General features: G+C 41.1%; 1 protein-coding gene across 10 annotated transcripts in view; it reads left to right on the top strand.

Annotated features, from left to right (window-relative positions):
• LOC143032481 (uncharacterized) overlaps nucleotides 1-15274 on the top strand; it is a 90477-nt gene extending 75203 nt beyond the window's left edge. For 4 of the 10 annotated variants that reach the window (XM_076197328.1, XM_076197327.1, XM_076197324.1 and 1 more), the window contains 4 exons: nucleotides 1434-1575; nucleotides 4904-5085; nucleotides 9098-9317; nucleotides 11197-15274. In XM_076197328.1, coding sequence (XP_076053443.1) covers nucleotides 1434-1575; nucleotides 4904-5085; nucleotides 9098-9317; nucleotides 11197-13200 — 2548 coding nt within the window. In that variant the 3' untranslated portion in view covers nucleotides 13201-15274. The remainder of the gene's footprint in view (nucleotides 1-1433; nucleotides 1576-4903; nucleotides 5086-9097; nucleotides 9318-11196) is intronic. The other 6 variants (XM_076197329.1, XM_076197332.1, XM_076197331.1 and 3 more) reach the window with 3 other exon arrangements.
• Nucleotides 15275-19465: the final 4191 nt, after the last annotated feature.

The following is a 19465-nucleotide window of genomic DNA, read 5'->3' as shown; positions in this document are numbered from 1 at the left end:
CATGAGGAGCAAGTGGGTACTCGATGATGCCAACATCTCTATCTTGATTATATTGTAGTCGTACCTACGTAATTTCCATTCTCTCTAAACTGGCTTCATCAATTTTCTATGGTTATCAAAATACACGGGTGAAAGAGAACGAACGATTGAGCACTGACTTTATTTTTTATAATGTGATTATTATGACGCAACATCGCACGTCGGGCAGCTAATCCTGCCAGACGTGTGATGTGCCCCGGAGTGAAGAGGTTAAGACAGTGGAATGCTCACAGCACCAAAACAAAAACAAGCCAATCGACCTGTACATGAGGTATATGGAAAATTCCAGAGTTTTTGGCCAAAAATGGGGGGTCGACCTTTACACGAGATTGACCTATAGACGAGTATATACGGTCTCTCTCTCTCTCTCTCTCTCTCTCTCTCTCTCTCTCTCTCTCTCTCTCTCTCTCTCTCTCTCTCTCTCTCTCTCTCTCTCTCTCTCTCTCTCTCTCTCTCTCTCTCTCTCTCTCTCTCTCTCTCTCTCTCTCTCTCTCTCTCTCTCTCTCTCTCTCTCTCTCTCTTTCCCCCCCCCCCCCCCAATGGATGGGGGCATTGGGGAGTGGTTATGAGTGAATGATATTTTGAAGCAGACCAATGGGATTTCTCCCCATCTATTCTTTTTCTGCATGAAGGGACATAGAGGGGGGTTGCCAGTATATGTTTATATATATATATATATGTATGTATTTGTATATATACTTTTTTACTATTCTTGGGGGATGGGGGTGGGTTAAGCAGTGGTTATGTGTGAATGATATTTTGACACAGCCCAAAGGGAATTATCCCCATCTCTTTTTTTTCTGCATGAGGGGACATGGTGGGGAGTTACTGATTAAATGAAGCGGCTTTGCTGATGATGTGCTGTGTCTTGCTGCATTGCTTCTGACCCAGGGCAGTGGCCGAGATGCAGGGATGCCCCATCATCCAGGAGGAGCTTAGAAAAGTGGGAGGGAATGTGGGGTGGTGAATGGGAGTGGAGTGGGTCGGTTTGACTACCTCCCTTGTTAGGGGGGAAAAACCCTTGGTTGTATGTATGTGCTATTGAACCCAATTTAATAGCAGGGTTTACATGTATATTTGGTTATATATACATACATACACATACCAAGGCTTTTTCCCCCTTCCAAGGGAGGTAGCCAAAAAGGAAAAGGCATAAAATCATTCCCACCCATTCCATCCCTGAATACACTCCACACCCCTCCACCCTCCCTCTTGTCTTAGCACCTCCTGGATGACGGGTCATCCCTGCACCTTGTCCACTGCCCTGGGTCAGAAGAAGTATCAACAGCATGGTACTTTGCCACAATAACAAGCAGCCAATACCCCAGATGGGTATATGGTACTTTTAATAATATAAATATTGGATGATGTATTTCTCTCTCAATTTGTTTCAGTGCCCACTGGTTTCTAGCCATTGTTTGTTTTCCGGGATTGAATGGTGCTATTCGGATTAGTGATGGGATGCCTGTCGATACCCCAGCGTGTGCACAGAAACCCCAGAGGAGGAGATCCAACAGACCTAAAACCAAGGTGGAAGTTAGTATGGGACTTTGATTCTGTACTTTTCTTATTTTGTTATTCTTTTTTTCTTCTTTTTTTCTAATTATAAAAAGATGAGTAAAAGGTGTGGAAGGCAGAGGTGGAGGGAATGAACATGAGGGGGTGACCAAGGATGTGATGGAAGGATGGGGTAAAAGGGGTATTGGGAAATAGGAGGATGTCTGTTGAGCAAGGAAGGGAGAAGACAGAAGATAGGGGTGAGTGGAGAATGGTTGTTGTTGTTGTTCTCTAGACTGTGTCGAGGCAGTCCCGTCTCCCCAAGGAATGCCACGGCCTAAATGGGGTTTTCCCACAAATCCTTTATGGAGTGTATGTTGTGTTGTTTGTGTGTGTAATTGTGTATAATGCAGTCTTCTATGATGTGTTGAATAGTATGGGGTGAAGTGTTATATCCTGGACATTTGTCTACAATGCGGTCATCCAGTCTCTTTGGCTAGCTTAGAAGGGCCGGGTGGTGGCTGCATCGCAGTCTGGCCAGGTGGGAGAGAGGATTCAGGGGAATGGATATCAGGGGGTCTGGCATGCAGCAATGTGTTGTCTTTTAGTGTGTTAATGGACCAGTGAGTGATGTGATTATGAACATGTTTCTGGAGGCTGGTATTTGGTGGTTTTGGAGGAAGAGAATAGAGTATTTGTGTGTGATATAGATTTTTTTTTTTTTTTGGAGTGTAGCAGGTGTGCTGTGTTTGTGGAGGCTGCAGCAAGTGTTTGTGTGCCTCTCATGTCAAGGTGATCTTTGACTTTGAGGACTTCTGTTTCATAGTGTAGGTGGTCTGTAGGTGTTGTATATGTGCAGCCTGTAATTGTTTTTAGTGCTTTGTTTTGTATGGTCTGAAGGGTGTTGAGGTGTGTCTCATTGAGATTAGGTGCCCTTGCTGGACTCACATAATTCATCACTGAGCGTATGCATTGTTTGTATATTGTAGTATTAGTTTCTTTGTTTTGTCCAAATGTTGTTCCAGTGATTGATGTAAGTGCGTTGAGCCTAGCTGCGCATGTGTTATGTTTGTGATGTGTTGTTTAAATGACGTGGATGTATCGTATGTTACACCAAGAATTTTCGGGGTGTGTGTGTGTGGTATTAGAGTGTTGTTGATATAGAGATGAGGAATGTATTTGTGTTCTTTTGTCCAGTTGGTGAGAAGTGTTGCTGTAGATTTGGCTGGGACTATTTTGAGTCTGTTTGTAATAAACTGTGTGTTGAGTGTATCAAGGTATAGCTGTATTATTTCTGCGGTTTTGTCTGTGTTACGATGTGTACATGTGATTTTTATGTCGTCTTCATAGGAAGGGATTTGTATTTCTGAGGTGTCTGGTGTGAGTATATCATTCATGGATAGATTAAAGAGTGGGGGGGATAGAACAGAGCCCTGTGGTACTCCATTCTTAATGTTTCTTATATGCGATGATTGACCATTATATGACACTGCTTCTGACCCAGGGCAGTGGACAGGATGCAGGGATGACCCGTCATCCAGGAGGTGCCAAATTTGGAGGGAGGAGGGTGGAGGGGAGTGGAATATATGGGAAATGAAATGGGTGGGAGTGATTTCTATGCCTTTTTCTTTTTGGCTACCCCCTGTGTAAGGGGGAAAAAGCCTTTGGTATACGTATGTATGTGTATGTATCTTTTGCCGTTATTGTGCATTTTTGTGTTATATATTTTGTTTGTTAGTTTGTGGCAGGGGATAGCATCAAAAGTTTTACTAATGTCTAATGTTATAAGAAGTGTTCTGTGATGGGGCCTATCTTAGTTGATGCCATCTAATATTCTTTGCGTGAGGTTTATTAGAAGAGTGTTTGTGGAGTGTAGTGGCCTAAAACTGTGTTGTGATTCAGCAAGGGGAATATGTGATGCGATGAGTTGAAATATGAGGCGTTCGTTGACTTTGTAGGGGATGCAAAGAAGTGCGATTGGGTTGTGTGATTTTGGGATTGTTGGGTCTTTATTAGGTTTTGGGATTGTGATTATGCTTCCAGATGTCAGTTATAGTGTTGTGTGAATAGCTGTAGTTTGCAATGTTTGTGAGTGCTTGATGTTATGTGTTATGTGTTTCGTCTGACTGTATGAAGGGTGTATAGTCTGAGGCTGTGGGAAAGTCTTTCTCACGTCAAATGGTGCGTCGGTCGTCAGGGTGAGAAATGAGATGGCTTGTCTGTGCAAAATGATTTATGAGTGTGTTTGCTTGTTGTCTGTTTGAGGGTAAATTATCTGTTGTGGTTATTGCTGTGTGAGAGCATGTTGTGTTACTGTTGGATAGTGTAATGCTGTTGAGTGTTTTGTACAATTTGCTGGTGTTTGTTTTGTGATCAAGTGTATTGACAAACTTTTGCCAATTTTGTGTTTTTTGTTCATGTATTTTATTGGTAATCTCTGTTTAGTGTTTGTATTTGGTCTGCTATGTTTTGAGAGATAGGTATTGTATTTAAGTTTATCTCGTTGTCTGATGAGGCCTTGGATTTCTGGTGTGAAATTGGGGTTGTGTGGTTTTCTGTTGCTTCTAGGGATATATCTCTTGTCTGCATTTTGTATGATTGTATTAAAAGTGTGTACATCATTGTTTATGTTTGTGATTGGAGTACTGTTGAGTGTCTCAAAATGTTGTTCTGTCTCTTCAGTAAAAGTTTCCCAGTTTGCTCTTTTGTAATTGGTGTATGTGTGTCTGTGCTACCTGTAGCCCCAAAGGGGACACTCCTAAAAAAGTAAAGGCATAAGAGGGTCTAGGAGTTTTCCAACCAGTACACTAAGGTTTGGGTCTTTTAATGTGTGTGGATGTGGTACAGATGAGAGTAAAAGGGAAGAGATAGGCAGTATGTTTGTGAGAAGAAAGATGGATGTGTTGACATTGAGTGAAACTTAAGTTAAACGGTAGGGGTGAGTGAGAGTTTGGGAGTGTAGTTGGGAGGTTCTGAGGAGTGAAGAGAGAGGACGAGGGAGAGAAGGGGTGGCTATACTAGTAAGTGAAGAGATAGGTAAGCATGTAGTGGAGTGGAAGGAGGTAAGAGGGAGGGAAGAGGGTAGAGGGGAGTGGAGTATGTAGGGGATGGAATGGGTGGGAGTGGTTTCTATGCCTTTGTTTTTTGGCTACCTCCCATGTAAGGGGGAAAAGGGCTTTGGTATATGTATGTATTATTTTTAATGTATATCTTGTTCTTTATGAAGATGGAACTTTGATATAATGTTCATGATAATTATTAGATATATTGTAGATTTTTTCTTGCATTTATAGAAATTGATAGTTTTGTGTTCTGTGAGAACTTAAGTGAGAATGGATAATGGTGAAGGATGAATATGTTTTTGTAGATCCCAGTCATAGATGATGGTGAATGGAGTGACCGCGATGAAGCAGAGGGAGATGAGGATGAGCTGGAGGATGATGATGAAGATGAGGAACCTCCTAGCAAGAAGAGTAAAAGTACAGGAAATGCTCAAGCGGAAGGAGAAACGGAGACACCAGAACCTCCACCTACTCCAGCTATCAGACAGTGAGTTATCTACACATATGGTGTTCAGAATTTGTGACACTTTCCTTAGATATTTTCTGTACCAGATATCAAGACTGCTGTCACTGCCAAACTGAAGGATCAGTCCTGGTCTTTTCCCATTCTGGCTCATGTTTTTTTCTTCTTCTTCTTCTTCTTCTTCTTCTTCTTCTTCTTCTTCTTCTTCTTCTTCTTCTTCTTCTTCTTCTTCTTCTTCTTCTTCTTCTTCTTCTTCTTCTTCTTCTTCTTCTTCTTCTTCTTCTTCTTCTTCTTCTTCTTCTTCTTCTTCTTCTTCTTCTTCTTCTTCTTCTTCTTCTTCTTCTTCTTCTTCTTCTTCTTCTTCTTCTTCTTCTTCTTCTTCGCGTTCTTCTTCTTCTTCGCGTTCTTCTTCTTCTTCGCGTTCTTCTTCTTCTTCGCGTTCTTCTTCTTCTTCGCGTTCTTCTTCTTCTTCGCGTTCTTCTTCTTCTTCGCGTTCTTCTTCTTCTTCGCGTTCTTCTTCTTCTTCGCGTTCTTCTTCTTCTTCTTCTTCTTCGCGTTCTTCTTCTTCTTCTTCTTCTTCGCGTTCTTCTTCGCGTTCTTCTTCTTCTTCGCGTTCTTCTTCTTCTTCTTCTTCTTCTTCTTCTTCTTCTTCTTCTTCTTCTTCTTCTTCTTCTTCTTCTTCTTCTTCTTCTTCTTCTTCTTCTTCTTCTTCTTCTTCTTCTTCTTCTTCTTCTTCTTCTTTGCATTCTTCTTCTTCTTCTTCTTCTTTGCATTCTTCTTCTTCTTCTTCTTCTTTGCATTCTTCTTCTTCTCCTTCTTCTTTGCATTCTTCTTCTTCTCCTTCTTCTTTGCATTCTTCTTCTTCTCCTTCTTCTTTGCATTCTTCTTCTTCTCCTTCTTCTTTGCATTCTTCTTCTTCTCCTTCTTCTTTGCATTCTTCTTCTTCTCCTTCTTCTTTGCATTCTTCTTCTTCTTCTTCTTCTTTGCATTCTTCTTTTCCTTCTTCTTCTTCTTCTTTGCATTCTTCTTTTCCTTCTTCTTCTTCTTCTTTGCATTCTTCTTTTCCTTCTTCTTCTTCTTCTTTGCATTCTTCTTCTTCTTCTTCTTCTTCGCTTTCTTCTTCTTCTTCTCGTTCTTCTTCTTCTTCTTCTTCTTTGCGTTCTTCTTCTTCTTTGCGTTCTTCTTCTTCTTCTTCTTCTTTGCGTTCTTCTTCTTCTTCTTCTTCTTTGCGTTCTTCTTCTTCTTCTTCTTTTGCTTCTTCTTCTTCTTTGCGTTCTTCTTCTTCTTCTTTGCGTTCTTCTTCTTCTTCGCGTTCTTCTTCTTCTTCTTCTTCTTCGCGTTCTTCTTCTTCTTCTTCTTCGCGTTCTTCTTCTTCTTCTTCTTCGCGTTCTTCTTCTTCTTCTTCTTCGCGTTCTTCTTCTTCTTCTTCTTCGCGTTCTTCTTCTTCTTCGCGTTCTTCTTCTTCTTCGCGTTCTTCTTCTTCTTCGCGTTCTTCTTCTTCGCGTTCTTCTTCTTCTTCGCCTTCTTCTTCTTCTTCGCGTTCTTCTTCTTCTTCGCGTTCTTCTTCTTCGCATTCTTCTTCTTCTTCTTCTTCTTCACGTTCTTCTTTTTCTTCTTCGCGTTCTTCTTTTTCTTCTTCGCGTTCTTCTTCTTCTTCTTCGCGTTCTTCTTCTTCTTCGCGTTCTTCTTCTTCTTCTTCGCGTTCTTCTTCTTCTTCTTCGCGTTCTTCTTCTTCTTCTTCTTCTTCTTCTTCTTCTTCGCGTTCTTCTTCTTCTTCGCGTTCTTCTTCTTCTTCGCGTTCTTCTTCTTCTTCGCATTCTTCTTCTTCTTCGCGTTCTTCTTCTTCTTCGCGTTCTTCTTCTTCTTCGCGTTCTTCTTCTTCTTCGCGTTCTTCTTCTTCTTCTTCTTCTTCGCGTTCTTCTTCTTCTTCTTCTTCGCGTTCTTCTTCTTCTTCTTCTTCTTCGCGTTCTTCGCGTTCTTCTTCTTCTTCTTCGCGTTCTTCTTCTTCTTCTTCTTCGTGTTCTTCTTCTTCTTCGCGTTCTTCTTCTTCTTCGCGTTCTTCTTCTTCTTCGCGTTCTTCTTCTTCTTCGCGTTCTTCTTCTTCTTCGCGTTCTTCTTCTTCTTCGCTTTCTTCTTCTTCTTCGCGTTCTTCTTCTTCTTCGCGTTCTTCTTCTTCTTCGCGTTCTTCTTCTTCTTCTTCGCGTTCTTCTTCTTCTTCACGTTCTTCTTCTTCTTCTTCCTCTTCTTCTTCTTCTTCTTCGCGTTCTTCTTCTTCGCGCTCTTCTTCTTCTTCTTCTTCTTCTTCTTCTTCGCGTTCTTCTTCTTCTTCGCGTTCTTCTTCTTCTTCGTGTTCTTCGCGTTCTTCTTCTTCTTCGCGTTCTTCTTCTTCTTCGCGTTCTTCTTCTTCTTCTTCTTCTTCTTCTTCTTCGCGTTCTTCTTCTTTGCGTTCTTCTTCTTCTTCGCGTTCTTCTTCTTCGCGTTCTTCTTCGCGTTATTCTTCTTCTGTGTACCGGTACTGCAACGGTGGGTACTATTCTACTAATCTACTAATTGCTAATTAACAACACAAATTTTTCATTAGTGGATAGGTGTATTCACCAACTTTGAAGACCACTAGCAGACCAGTTATCCTCCACCAAATCTAGTTCTATTAATTTTATAGTCATTAATATGTTTTTGTTTGTTAGTGAACTTGAAGGGAATGGGATGGATGGATGGGGTGATTTGAGGGTCTTGTGAACAAGGCTTGGGTGCATTGTCTGATGAGCAGGGAAGGGAGAGGGGAAGAGATAGGTGCAAATGGAGAGGGGTTTGAATGGATGAAATTTGACACAGACTGAAGGGTTTGTAACACCTCATATATTTCAAACTCCTCATCTCAGAAACATGTCTTTCCCTACTTAATCTACTACCCGTGTGCCTCCCTTATATTCTGATGGAGAGGGGAGCAAATACCAGATGGTAACTGCTGGAAACCCACAGCCCCATAGTAGCAAGTATTGATCCATGGGCTCAAGAATGATATTAGGAATAGTTGTGAGGGGAAATAGTAATTGTTGTAACAAATTTCACTGACTGGAAACTGCCCAACATTGGATAACATTGGTCCATAGGCCCTCCCAGAGAGCTCTTTGGGTAAAGACTATGGACTGTTTTCAGTGTTTTGTTTGTGTGGGACTGTTTTCATGTCACCAACTTCTACTAATGGGAGAATGGAAGTAGTTATTAGGCAGCTCACCTACATACATACACATACCAAGGCTTTTTCCCCCTTACAAGGCGGGTGCTAAGATGGGAGGGAGGGTGGAGGGGTGTGGAGTGTATTCGGGGATGGAGTGGGTGGGAGTGATTTTGTGCCTTTTTCTTTTTGGCTACCCCCCTTGTAAGGAGGAAAAAGCCTTGGTATATGTATGTATGTATGTACAAGGGGGGTAGCCAAAAAGAAAAAGGCATAAAATCATTCCCACCCATTCCATCCCTGAATACACTCCACACCCCTCCACCCAGCTCACCTAACCAGGAGATTTAGAGTGTCAGCCTTTCTGGGCTGACAGCATCCTAAACTTGAAGTTGAGGTGAGGATGTTAGGTCTTGAAGATGGTTGGCAGGAAGAATATTCTCTCAGACATCCATCTTCTAGGATCACCACTTGCAGATATGGTGCGGTCCTTGTGAGGAATAAGTTTGCGAAAGAAGAGATGAAAAGTGTTCATTTCTAATAGGTAACCTTCAAACTTTGAGGAATTGATAGTTCTAGAAATTGTTTTTCGAGGAATTTAATGTCTAACAATTTACCTTGATTCATTCTAATATCATGAACATGTGAAAGTAATGGAGAAATGGACAGACCAGTAAGTTAAGATTATTTAGTAAATTTGTTAAGGAGAGGAAGAGGACCCAAGAATGAGTGGTATGCTCATTTAGGTATGATTTTCTCCTCCTCCTCCATGCATTTTGATATATTATTGATAACTGCCGCCCCATGTAAAGGGGCAATGAATTTGTTATATATTCATAATTTTATTAATATTTGCAGGCCATGCATCCTCATCTTTGATTCCCTTGCTGGTGCCAACCGAGCGCGCATTGTGGCAACTGTACGAGACTACCTAACAGTTGAACATCGTGTACGGAAGGGGACGGAGAAAGTCTTCAACAGAGATACTATGAAGGGAGCTTGCCCAAAGGTGCCCCAACAGATGAATTACTCTGATTGTGGTATTTTCACACTTCAATTTGCTGAAAGTTTCTTTGAGGTTAGTATGTTGGTATGATTATGGTTTGTGTATGATTGTATCTTGTGCCAGTTTAATAATTTTGTAGGGAGATGTTTGTTAATGTCTTTCCTACCAACCTTTTCATATATGATCTTCCCTTCCTAAACCCAGAACACATCATCAGAACACCACAAGGCAGCTGCCACAAACACTCGCATGGTGATTGGTTTTGAAGGTCTTGTTTTGTGATCTTGTGTGTGAATGCATTATATAGATTTGGATGCTAAGAGGAGACTGTATGAAGGAGTGATTGTGCCAACAGCACTGTATGGGGCAGAAACATGGAACATAAGAGAGGAAGAGAGAAGAAGTTTGAATGTGTTTGAGATGAGGTGTCTGAGAAGTATGATGGGAGTTACTAGACTATATAGAGTGAGAACTGAGGAGGTGAGGAGAAGAACGGGGGTGGAAAGGGGAGTTGGGAGATAGGGTTGATGAAAGAGTATTAGGATGGTTTGGACACATGGAAAGAATGAGTGAAGAAAGACTAGTAAAAGAGGTATGGAAGGCAGATGTGGAGGGAGTGAACATGAGGGGATGTCCTAGGATGAGGTGGATGGATGGGGTGAAGGGGGCTTTGGGGAAGAGGGGAATGTCTGTTGAGGAAGGACGGGAGAGGACAGAAGACAGGGGTGAATGGAGAGTGGCTGTATATGGATGATGGTGTGATGCATGAGGTGGAATGGGTGAGGGGATTGGGGGTGAGGTAGTATGTGTGAGCAAAATTTTGACGCAGCCCGAAGGGATTCCTCCATGTCTTCTCCCTTTATGCATGGGGGGGGGGCGGAGAGGGGGGGGTCGCCGATTTAATGAAGTGGCCTTGCTGTGGATGTGCTGTTTCTGGCGACACTGCTTGTGACCCAGGGCAGTGGACAGGGTGCAGGGATGACCCGTCGTCCAGGAGGTGCTGAGATAAGAGGGAGGGTGGAGGGGTGTGGAGTGTTTTCAGGGATGGAATGGGTGGGAATGATTTTATGCCTTTTCCTTTTTGGCTACCTCCCTTGTAAGGGGGAAAAAGCCTTGGTATATGTATGTATGTATGTTATGTGGTGGAAATGGTAGGTTATTGTATCCTTTTGTTGGTTTGTTTCTTTTTCTTTCTTCTTTTTCTTTCTCCATTTTGCCAAACTTTACTTTTTTGAAGAACTCAATTTCTTTTACCAGTCACCCGAGAACCACAGCTTACCCATCCTGTACAATAACAAATGGTTTCCTCGTGTGTTCAGCAACAAAGCACGCTCGGTTCCTGGCGGGTACACTCAGCCGTGACACGCAGGTGTCACAAAACACACATCCGGTACTCAAGGGGTTAACTTCAACTGTATTTCTTACACATTTCACACACATGGAGCCACTGGTGACTGATCTTCTCTTCCTATCACTTTCATTTGGTGACATAGAAATAGTCTCATACTGTTACAACACAGAAAGCAGATAAAAGTTTCTTCCAAGGGAGATCTTTGGGAGGTTCTGAGGATTATCCCCAGGCACTGGGGCGGCTGTGGATTTTCCTCTTAGTAAAACTCGAGACAACACTTGTTTGATAGACCACTAAGCCTCTTTCAACCTTCTCATATGTCTTCTCCAAGTCCTTAAAGTCTGAAAACTTCCTTACCTTTTGCTAAGTACTTTTCAGACACCTGTTTTACCACAAAAGCTCAATCAATGCACCATCATGTGAACCTACATTGCTCTACCTCAATCAGTCCCTCTGTTCTTATCTTAATCCTCTCAGTTCTGAAATAGTGAAAAATATTTTTTGAAGAAAAATTGCATGTACATGTTCATAACTTAAGATTTAGGTATCTTGTCATATTTTGATTGGATTAATCTTAATATAAATTTTTCTTTTACACAGCAACCCATCAAGGATTACAGCTTTCCCATTCGCTCTCTCCACAACTGGTTCCCCCAAGAGGTTGTGAGCAGCAAGAGGGAAGCTATAGCCAAATTGATCCGTCGTCTTATGAATGAACACAATCCTAACCACAATATCATACTGCCTGAGATTTTCTTCAATTCAGCTGAGGAAAGGAGAGTTGTAAAACCATCGGGTCCACCTACTTCACAGACTTCAACATCACCAACATCTTCAGTAACACTAACTACTAATACAACAACTACAACGACAGCAACTACTACCACCACTACTACAACAACAACAGCAATGGCTATAGAAACCTCTGCATTACTTTCAAGAGCTGAGGCCAGTGTGACCTTACCTTCGTCTGGTCCTCAGTCACTGGGAACCACAACTACTCGGCCCCTAACCTCACCCCCAGCTGGGCCTTCAGGAGCCCAGGATCAGATGGCCAGACTTGGGGCATCACCGCCTAAAACAGAGGTCAAACTTCCCCAACAGTCATCCTTTTCTTCTACCTCAACCATAAACACTTCCTGTAATGCAGTAGCTAGTCAAGAAACAAAACTAATTGCTGCACCATCTACTCTAGTTCCACAGAAAGTAATATTTCAGAACAGCAAAAGTACAAGTGCAGTGCAGAACTCTGCCTCTGAACTAACGAAAGTTGTGAATAAGGCAGTTCCATCTACACTAAACAGGGGACTAACAGTAGACTCTAAAGGACTTCCAGAAAAAAGTGATAGAAGGCCAGTTCTAGCCCCAGGTCAGACAGAAGTGAAAGTGACCAATCATGGCAGTTCACATGGTTTGAGTTTGTTACAAGAATATTATGGTGAATGTGAGTCTATGGCTCAGGAGGACTATGCCAAAGACAACAGTGAACTTCCAGATGCTCAGGCATCTTCTAATAGCTGTGAGAGTAATTTATGCATTGGTGACGAAGCAATAGTGAGTAAGCAGATTCCAATTGTAGGATGTGTAAGTCCTGTTGGCGGGAGTGGAGGTAGTAAGCGTTTAATTATTGGGGGTGAAAATCCCTTAGATATAAGAGACAAGAAAGTGCAGTCTAGTGGCCAGGTCACAATGGGTGTAATTAATACGAAAAACACAGGTGTTATGATGCCTGGCCCAGGAGTACATAGGTTACCAGCACCAAGTACAGTACCATCTGTCATCCCCCGCCCAGGTACTCTAGGCAAACCTGTGAGACAACCAATCCGTATTCCTTTGCCTTGTGGGCGTGACTGGGGCCAGGACAGTCAGAACAATGTTAACCAAGAGAATATAACAAGCCATCCACCTGTGCAGTCACGTATCATGAAAGAACAGAGTCAAGTTAAGGCTGTCAATAACTTAAGTCAAACAGAGATAATAGATGGAGACACCAATGAAGTGCTTTTGATCATGCCTCGACAGGCTCCCTCACCATCTAAACAAGTAGTTTCCAAGCCGAACAACTCCCCACCTAAAGTTTATAAAACAGTGGAAGTGTCTGGTACTAATAGTCAAAATCTAACGGAGGTTTCTCCCCTCAAGTCAAATTCAAGTTTAGCCAAACCAAGTGTAGTTAAGTCTGGAGTACTTTCTACTGAAACCTCCCATACTTCAGCATTGCAAAGAAATCTTGTTAATGTAGGTAAAGAAGATGATAATGATAGACCTACTGTATTATCCAGTAGTAGTAGTAGTAATAATAGTAATAGCAATAGTAACAGTAGTAGTAGTACTAGTAGCTCTCACTCATTCTCCTCAAGCCATCATCACCCCGGTTGTAGTAGAGGGAGCAGTCACAATAACTATGCACATACACACCAAAACATTGCCAAAACTGGTGGTGGAAACAACACACCTTCAGTTTTCAAGTTTAGTGAGCGTGGGACTTCATCAGGAAGGACAATAGCCCCTCCAAAACGATATCTAGATGCAGAAGGTGGTGCCGTGCCCAGAAAACGTAGAGAAAAGAATCAAATGATGAAACCCAAGACATTTTCACGATGAATGTGATGAAACTTGGATCGTGTGTTTCCTTAAGTTACTTGATAGTAACTTGACAGCTATATCAGTAATGGATGTAGACTACATTTTTACCAAGAAGTAATCCAAGCCATTTTGTGTAGCTGAAGAAAAGCTCATCCTTGTTCTCCAAGAGTGTAGCTTAGTTAGAGGTGGAGCTTTCCCTATTCAGCATCTAAGGTTGTAAAACTTAACAAATGTTCCAGCAACTCTTAGAAAGGTGAATATGCAGAAGTACAATTGAGGTGGAAGATGCAATTACTGCATTGAATGTTACGGATTTTGCCTCACAATGAGTGCTTATCAAGCATGCACAAGGTAACATGTTGCATGTTCAAGTGTCCAGCTATATTTAGTTGGAGTATGATACATTTATACATTATCATTATGAGAAAAGCATTTTGCTTTGCATAAAAAGTATTTATTTTGATGAATTCTGAAATGGTAATTAATGTTTGTTAGATGCAAATTCTTATCCATGTACAGACTGCTCTAGTAATAATTGCTAAAGAGTACAAAATACCTTAAAAGACTATCCCCCCCCCCCACTTTTTTTTTATTATTATTATTATTTTTTTTATTTATTCTTTTTTGCAAGTGTACTATAGCTAGAATGCTGGTGAATTGTACATTGTGAGTGAATAACAGGTGCTGGTGTTGAGAAGTGAGGAACAATATGCCATGACAGCATGATTTCTGGACTATAAGTCAGGATGACCTCCCCTCATCTTCCTCCTTTTCCTCAGATGTAGAGGAGTATCTCCTTGATAAGGGCAGGAAATGTTACAGACTTTTGAGTTGAAGGAACTGTGTTCAAGGGAAGAATAGTGAAATTTATGCAATGATAATGCATTGAATGAAGTGCACACTGCTGTGGGCATCCTACATGGGTATGAATGCATTCACCACAGCACAGTACTGCACACAGCCAAATGTGATACTTGCACAGAACCACACACTTAGTATTTACACATAACCTTTCAACAAGTGTAGGAATGTATAAGGCACAACTATCAAACAGTATTTGATAAAAGTGTAAATAACCCTGTGTGGAAGTATACAAAACACATAATTATACTTTTCAAGCAGATATCATAAAACAAACATCATCTTGTTCTCCATGCAAAATGTTACTTCCTTTGTTGACATCATTATTATTGTCTATATTGTCATCATCGTATACTTCTCTGTAATAAAATAAAATTAAATAATTGAAATTGTAGAAATTCTAGCCCTTGATGGTAGTATGATTCGGTGAATCAGGATCTTTCCCCAAATTGTATACCCATACTTTCATGGTCTTAAGCACCCCTACAGACCAGAGCCACACAGCATATATGTCGGTCAAATTTCCATTTATAGAGAAGTGTTGAGCTGTTTATTAATTTTTGCTGTCCCTCCTGTTGCTTCCTTGAATCTATACCGTGACCACTTCATTTCCTTTTGCTTATGTGATGGGGACAAAGAATAGTGTTTCCATATCTGTCATAGGTGACTAAATAGGTCATAGATGACTAGGAATATCATCTTGTGTGTATGTACCTAGTTGTATTATATGGGAAGTGAGCTATGCTATCTTTGTATCTTTTAGCATCTAGTTTGTTCTTAAATTCTTGTATAGTATTTGAACACACTGTTGCCTCTTCCAATTTGTTCCAGACATCTACCACTCTGTGGGGAAAGCTATTCTTTTTCAGATCTCTTCTATAACTATCCTTTTTAAGTTTCTTTTCATGTCCTCTTGTTTTTCTTTTATCCCACTTTAATAAATCTTCTCTGTCAAGGACTTGCATCCCTTTCATAATTCTGTATATGGCCAGTAGATCTCTTCTTTCTTCCAGGGTTGGTAGTTCCAGTTTGGACAATCTTTGTATGTCAGTATAGAAGGTGTTGGTGCCATCTTTGTCATTGCTCTTTGGATTCTTTCTAATTTCTTTATATTCTTTTTTGTGCTGGTTGTCCATATTGTCACCGCATACTCCTGTAGTGACCCGTTTTTGTATATTTCAGCATCTAGTTTGTTATTAAATTCTTGTATAGTTTTTGCACACACTAGATATCTTCCAATCTGTGTAACTATTGTTTTTCAGATATCTTCAATAACTATCTTTTTTTAGTTTCGTTTCATTTCCTCTTTGTTTTTCTCTTATCCCACTTTGATAAATCATCTCTGTTGAGAACTTCCATCCCTTTCATAATTTTGTAAATGGTCAGTAGATCTCCTCTCTCTATTCTTTGTTCCAGGGTTGGTAGTTCCAGTTTGGACAATCTTTGTTCATATGTCAATTTAGAGAATGTTGGTGCTATCTTTGTTGTTGCCCTTTGGATTCTTCCTAATTTCTTTATATATATATACTTTTTTTAGTACTGGGCATCCATAGTGTTGCAGCAACCTTGGTCTTATCAGTGTGACCAAGATTTTCTTTACAATTTTCTCATCCAAGTAGTCAAATGGGTGGGAGTGTTTTTATGCCTTTCCCTTTTTGGCTACCTCCCTTGGAAGGGGGAAAAAGCCTTGGTATATGTATGTATGTATGTAAGTAGTCAAAGGCCATTTTCATTGAACTTAGTGAATTGAAGGCTTCTCGTACTATTTTGTTGATATGCTTGTCTGGTGACATGTCTTTATTGATAATTACCCCTAGGTCCCTTTCTGAGCTAACATTTTTTACTTTTTTTGTACCAATTTTATATGGCCCAGATATTGTATTTTTACTTTTTCCAAACCCCATTATACTACATTTCCCAGTGTTGAAGTTCACTTCCCACTTTTGACTCCATTCCCAGACTTATCTAGGTCTTTCTGTAGTGATTTACAGTCTTCCTTTTTACTTACTTTCTTTAGTAGTTTTGTATCTACATAGAAGTTCATATAACATTGCACACCTTCACGTCATTTATATATATTGCAAAAATTATTGGAACCAATACAGAACCTTGTCATAAGCCTTTTTCAAATCCTTAAAAGCCCCCCCCCCCAAAAAAAAAAGAAAAAACACCCTTACCTTTCCATTTCTTAGTTTGATATATTGCCACTTGCCCATTTATTTTATTTTTTCCATCTTTTCCAAGCTTTGACTCTTCTTTTTCCCTAACTACCAACGTTTAATGTACACCTTTCCTGTTTTTGTTTTGGTACATATGTATCCATTCCTTCATTATAGATTTCTTTTGATATTGTCCATTTCTCTTCCATCTTCATTTCTTCATTAAAGAAGTTTTCCCAATTTGCTTTCTGAAAGAATTTTATGAGTTTCTCAAAATCCATTTTGTTGGACATTAGTCATCCTTTTTAATGTTTCTCATTTCTTCTCAAATTTCCTCTTTTAGTTTGAACTTAATTAGTATGTGGTCACTCCTCCCAATTGGTGTCATGTATTCCATTTTATCTACAATTTCTGGCTCTGACATAAATATTAAGTCTAGTCTCGGCAGTTCTTTATTATTTCTATATCTGGTATTTTCTTTTACCCATTGAGTCATTGTGTATTCAGTGGTCATGTCCAGTGGTATATGTCCTCTCCACCTTTCACTGCGATCTCCCAGCATATTTCTTTAGAGTTGAAGTCACCTATAATTACTAATTTCTCCTTTCAGTATTTCATTTAACACATGCTTTGTGCCTTCCAACATTTTGGAATGGTCATTCTCCAAGAATATGTTTTTGGGGGCACATATATCACTACAAATTTTCTACTTTTCATGTTATTGTTTTCAACTTTTATCATAACCAATTCCACATTTTTATTTCCTGTATGGAGCAGAAACATGGAACATAAGAGAGGAAGAGAGGAGGAGTTTGAATGTGTTTGAGATGAGGTGTCTGAGAAGTATGATGGGGGTTACTAGGCTAGATAGAGTGAGAAATGAGGAGGTGAGGAGAACAGTGGTGGAAAGGGAGTTGGGAGATAGGGTTGATGAAAGAGTATTAGGATGGTTTGGACCCATGGAAAGAATGAGTGAAAAAAGACTAGTAAAAAAGGTATGGAAGGCAGATGTAGAGGGAGTGAACATGAGGGGACATCCTAGGATGAGATGGAGGATGGGGTGAAAGGGGCTTTGGGGAAGAGGGGAATGTCTGTTAAAGAAGGACGATAGAGGACAGAAGACAGGTGAATGGAGAATGGTTGTATATGGATGATGGTGTAATGCATGAGGTGGAATGGATGGGGGGTGAAGTAGTATGTGTGAGCAAAATTTGACACAGCCTGAGGGGATTTCTCCCCATCTTCTCCTTTTATGCATGAGGAAACTTAGAGGGGGGTCGCCGATTTAATGAAGCAGCCTTGCTGTGGATGTGGTATGCCTTGTGACACTGCCTCTGACCCAGGGCAGTGGACAAAGTGCAGGGATGACCCGTCATCCAGGAGGTGCTAAGATGAGAGGGAGGGTGGAGGGGAGTGGAGTGTATTTAGCGATGGAATGGGTGGGAATGATTTTATGCCTTTTTCTTTTTGGCTACCTCCCTTGTAAGGGGGAAAAAGCCTTGGTATATGTATGTATAAAAGCCCAAAAAACATCCTTACCTTTTCCTATAGCTTTCTCGCATATCTGTCTTACCACAAAAATCTGATCTACACAACCCCTACCTGTCCTAAACCCACACTGTTCATCACCAATTACTCCCTCCCTCTGTTCCTCTCCTAGTCCTCTCAATCAAGACCCTCCCATAAGCCTTCCCAACTACACTCAACAAGCTGATCCCTCTGTACTACACTCACACTTGTCCCCCTTTCCCTTGTAAAGTGGAACTATACAGGCACTCCTCCAGTCCTCATGCACTCTACCCTCTCTCCAGCAAACATTAAATAACCTCGCCAGCTAGTCCACTATAACTGTACCTCCATTCTTCAGACATTCTGCATGGCATACATCCAGACCAGGTGCCTTACCTGCTCTCATCATCTTAACAGCTGCTTTCACTTCATCCTTCCTTATTTCTCCTCCATTTTCCTCACTCATCACTCTCAAGTTTTAGTTTTGGAGTGTAGGGGGTCTTGCAAGCGAATGGATGAGGAGTGGCTGTAATAAGTATGGTGAAGATAGGGAAGTGTCATCAAGGATAATGTGGGTAGAAATGAGAGTGTTTGGTTGTATGGGTGTTTGAGCATGTGCAACCCTGATAGTGAGGGAAATGAAGAGGAGAGGTATTTTTGGAATTTATTGTATAAGAGTTGAAAGTTTTGGAAGAAATGTTAATGTCGGGGGATCCAAATGCGAGAGAAGATTAGTCCGTGAACGGAGTAATGGGAAGTGGGGTGTAATGGGAGAAGAGAGTGAAGGAGCTTTAGGAAAAGAAATACAAAGAGCATTGAAAGATGAAAACTGGTAAGGCACCTGGTTAGTTTGTTATGTTGAGTGTGTGACAAAGGGAGTATAGTGAGGGTTCACCACGTATCTAAAGGAGGAAGTATTCCAGTGGACTGGAGGGTCAGTCAATATATCTTTTGTCCCTGATCTGTCTTGCAAAAGGTAATGGACAGCTGCCCCTGGATAGGTCCACAAGTAATTTAGAAAAAAAAAAATTGTTTTTGTTTAGGGATTGTGTAGGGCATTGTAGTATGAAGTCTGAGTCCTCTGTGGTGGTTACAAATGGGCTAGTTTGAATGTGTGGCCAGGCTTATTTTATGTTGGTACTGTTTCATTGCTAGATGGTGTCCTGAGTGCAAGTGTATCAAGGTATTTACCTAATTGTGGTTCTTGCGTATGTGGGAATGTTAATCTGTGGGGCTATTTGGGGGGGTGTGGTTGTTGTTGTTGTCGTTCCCTAGACTGTCTTTCCGAGCAGTCCCGTCTCCCCAAGGAATGCCACAGCCGAAACTGGGTTTTCCCACAAATCCTTTATAGAGTGTATGTTGTGTTGTTTGCATGCATGATTGTGTATAATGCAGTCTTCCATTACGTTTTGCATGGTATGGGGTGAAATGTTACATCCTGGGCAGCTGTTCAGGGGGGTTGTGGTTAGAGTATTGGGTTTGGTGGCCTGTCTTGAAGGACTTGCTTAGTGATCTGAGTGTGGCACTGGTGGTACATACATATACCAATGGCTATTTCCTCCTTACAAGGGAGGTAGCCAAAAAACAAAGGCATAAAATCCGATCCCACCCATTCCATCCCCACATACTCCACTTCCATTCACCCCCCTTCCTCCCTCTTATCTTGCCTCCTCCTGGAGGATGGGTTATCATGGCTCTGGGTCAGAAGCAATGCAGCAAGACACAGCACATCCACAGCAAGGCTGCTTTATTTA

This window comes from Oratosquilla oratoria, chromosome 13 (genome assembly GCF_046742065.1).
Source record: "Oratosquilla oratoria isolate Oo_2021 chromosome 13, ASM4674206v1, whole genome shotgun sequence".
Classification (NCBI taxonomy): domain Eukaryota; kingdom Metazoa; phylum Arthropoda; class Malacostraca; order Stomatopoda; family Squillidae; genus Oratosquilla; species Oratosquilla oratoria.
This window is presented reverse-complemented; position numbering and strand designations above follow the sequence as displayed.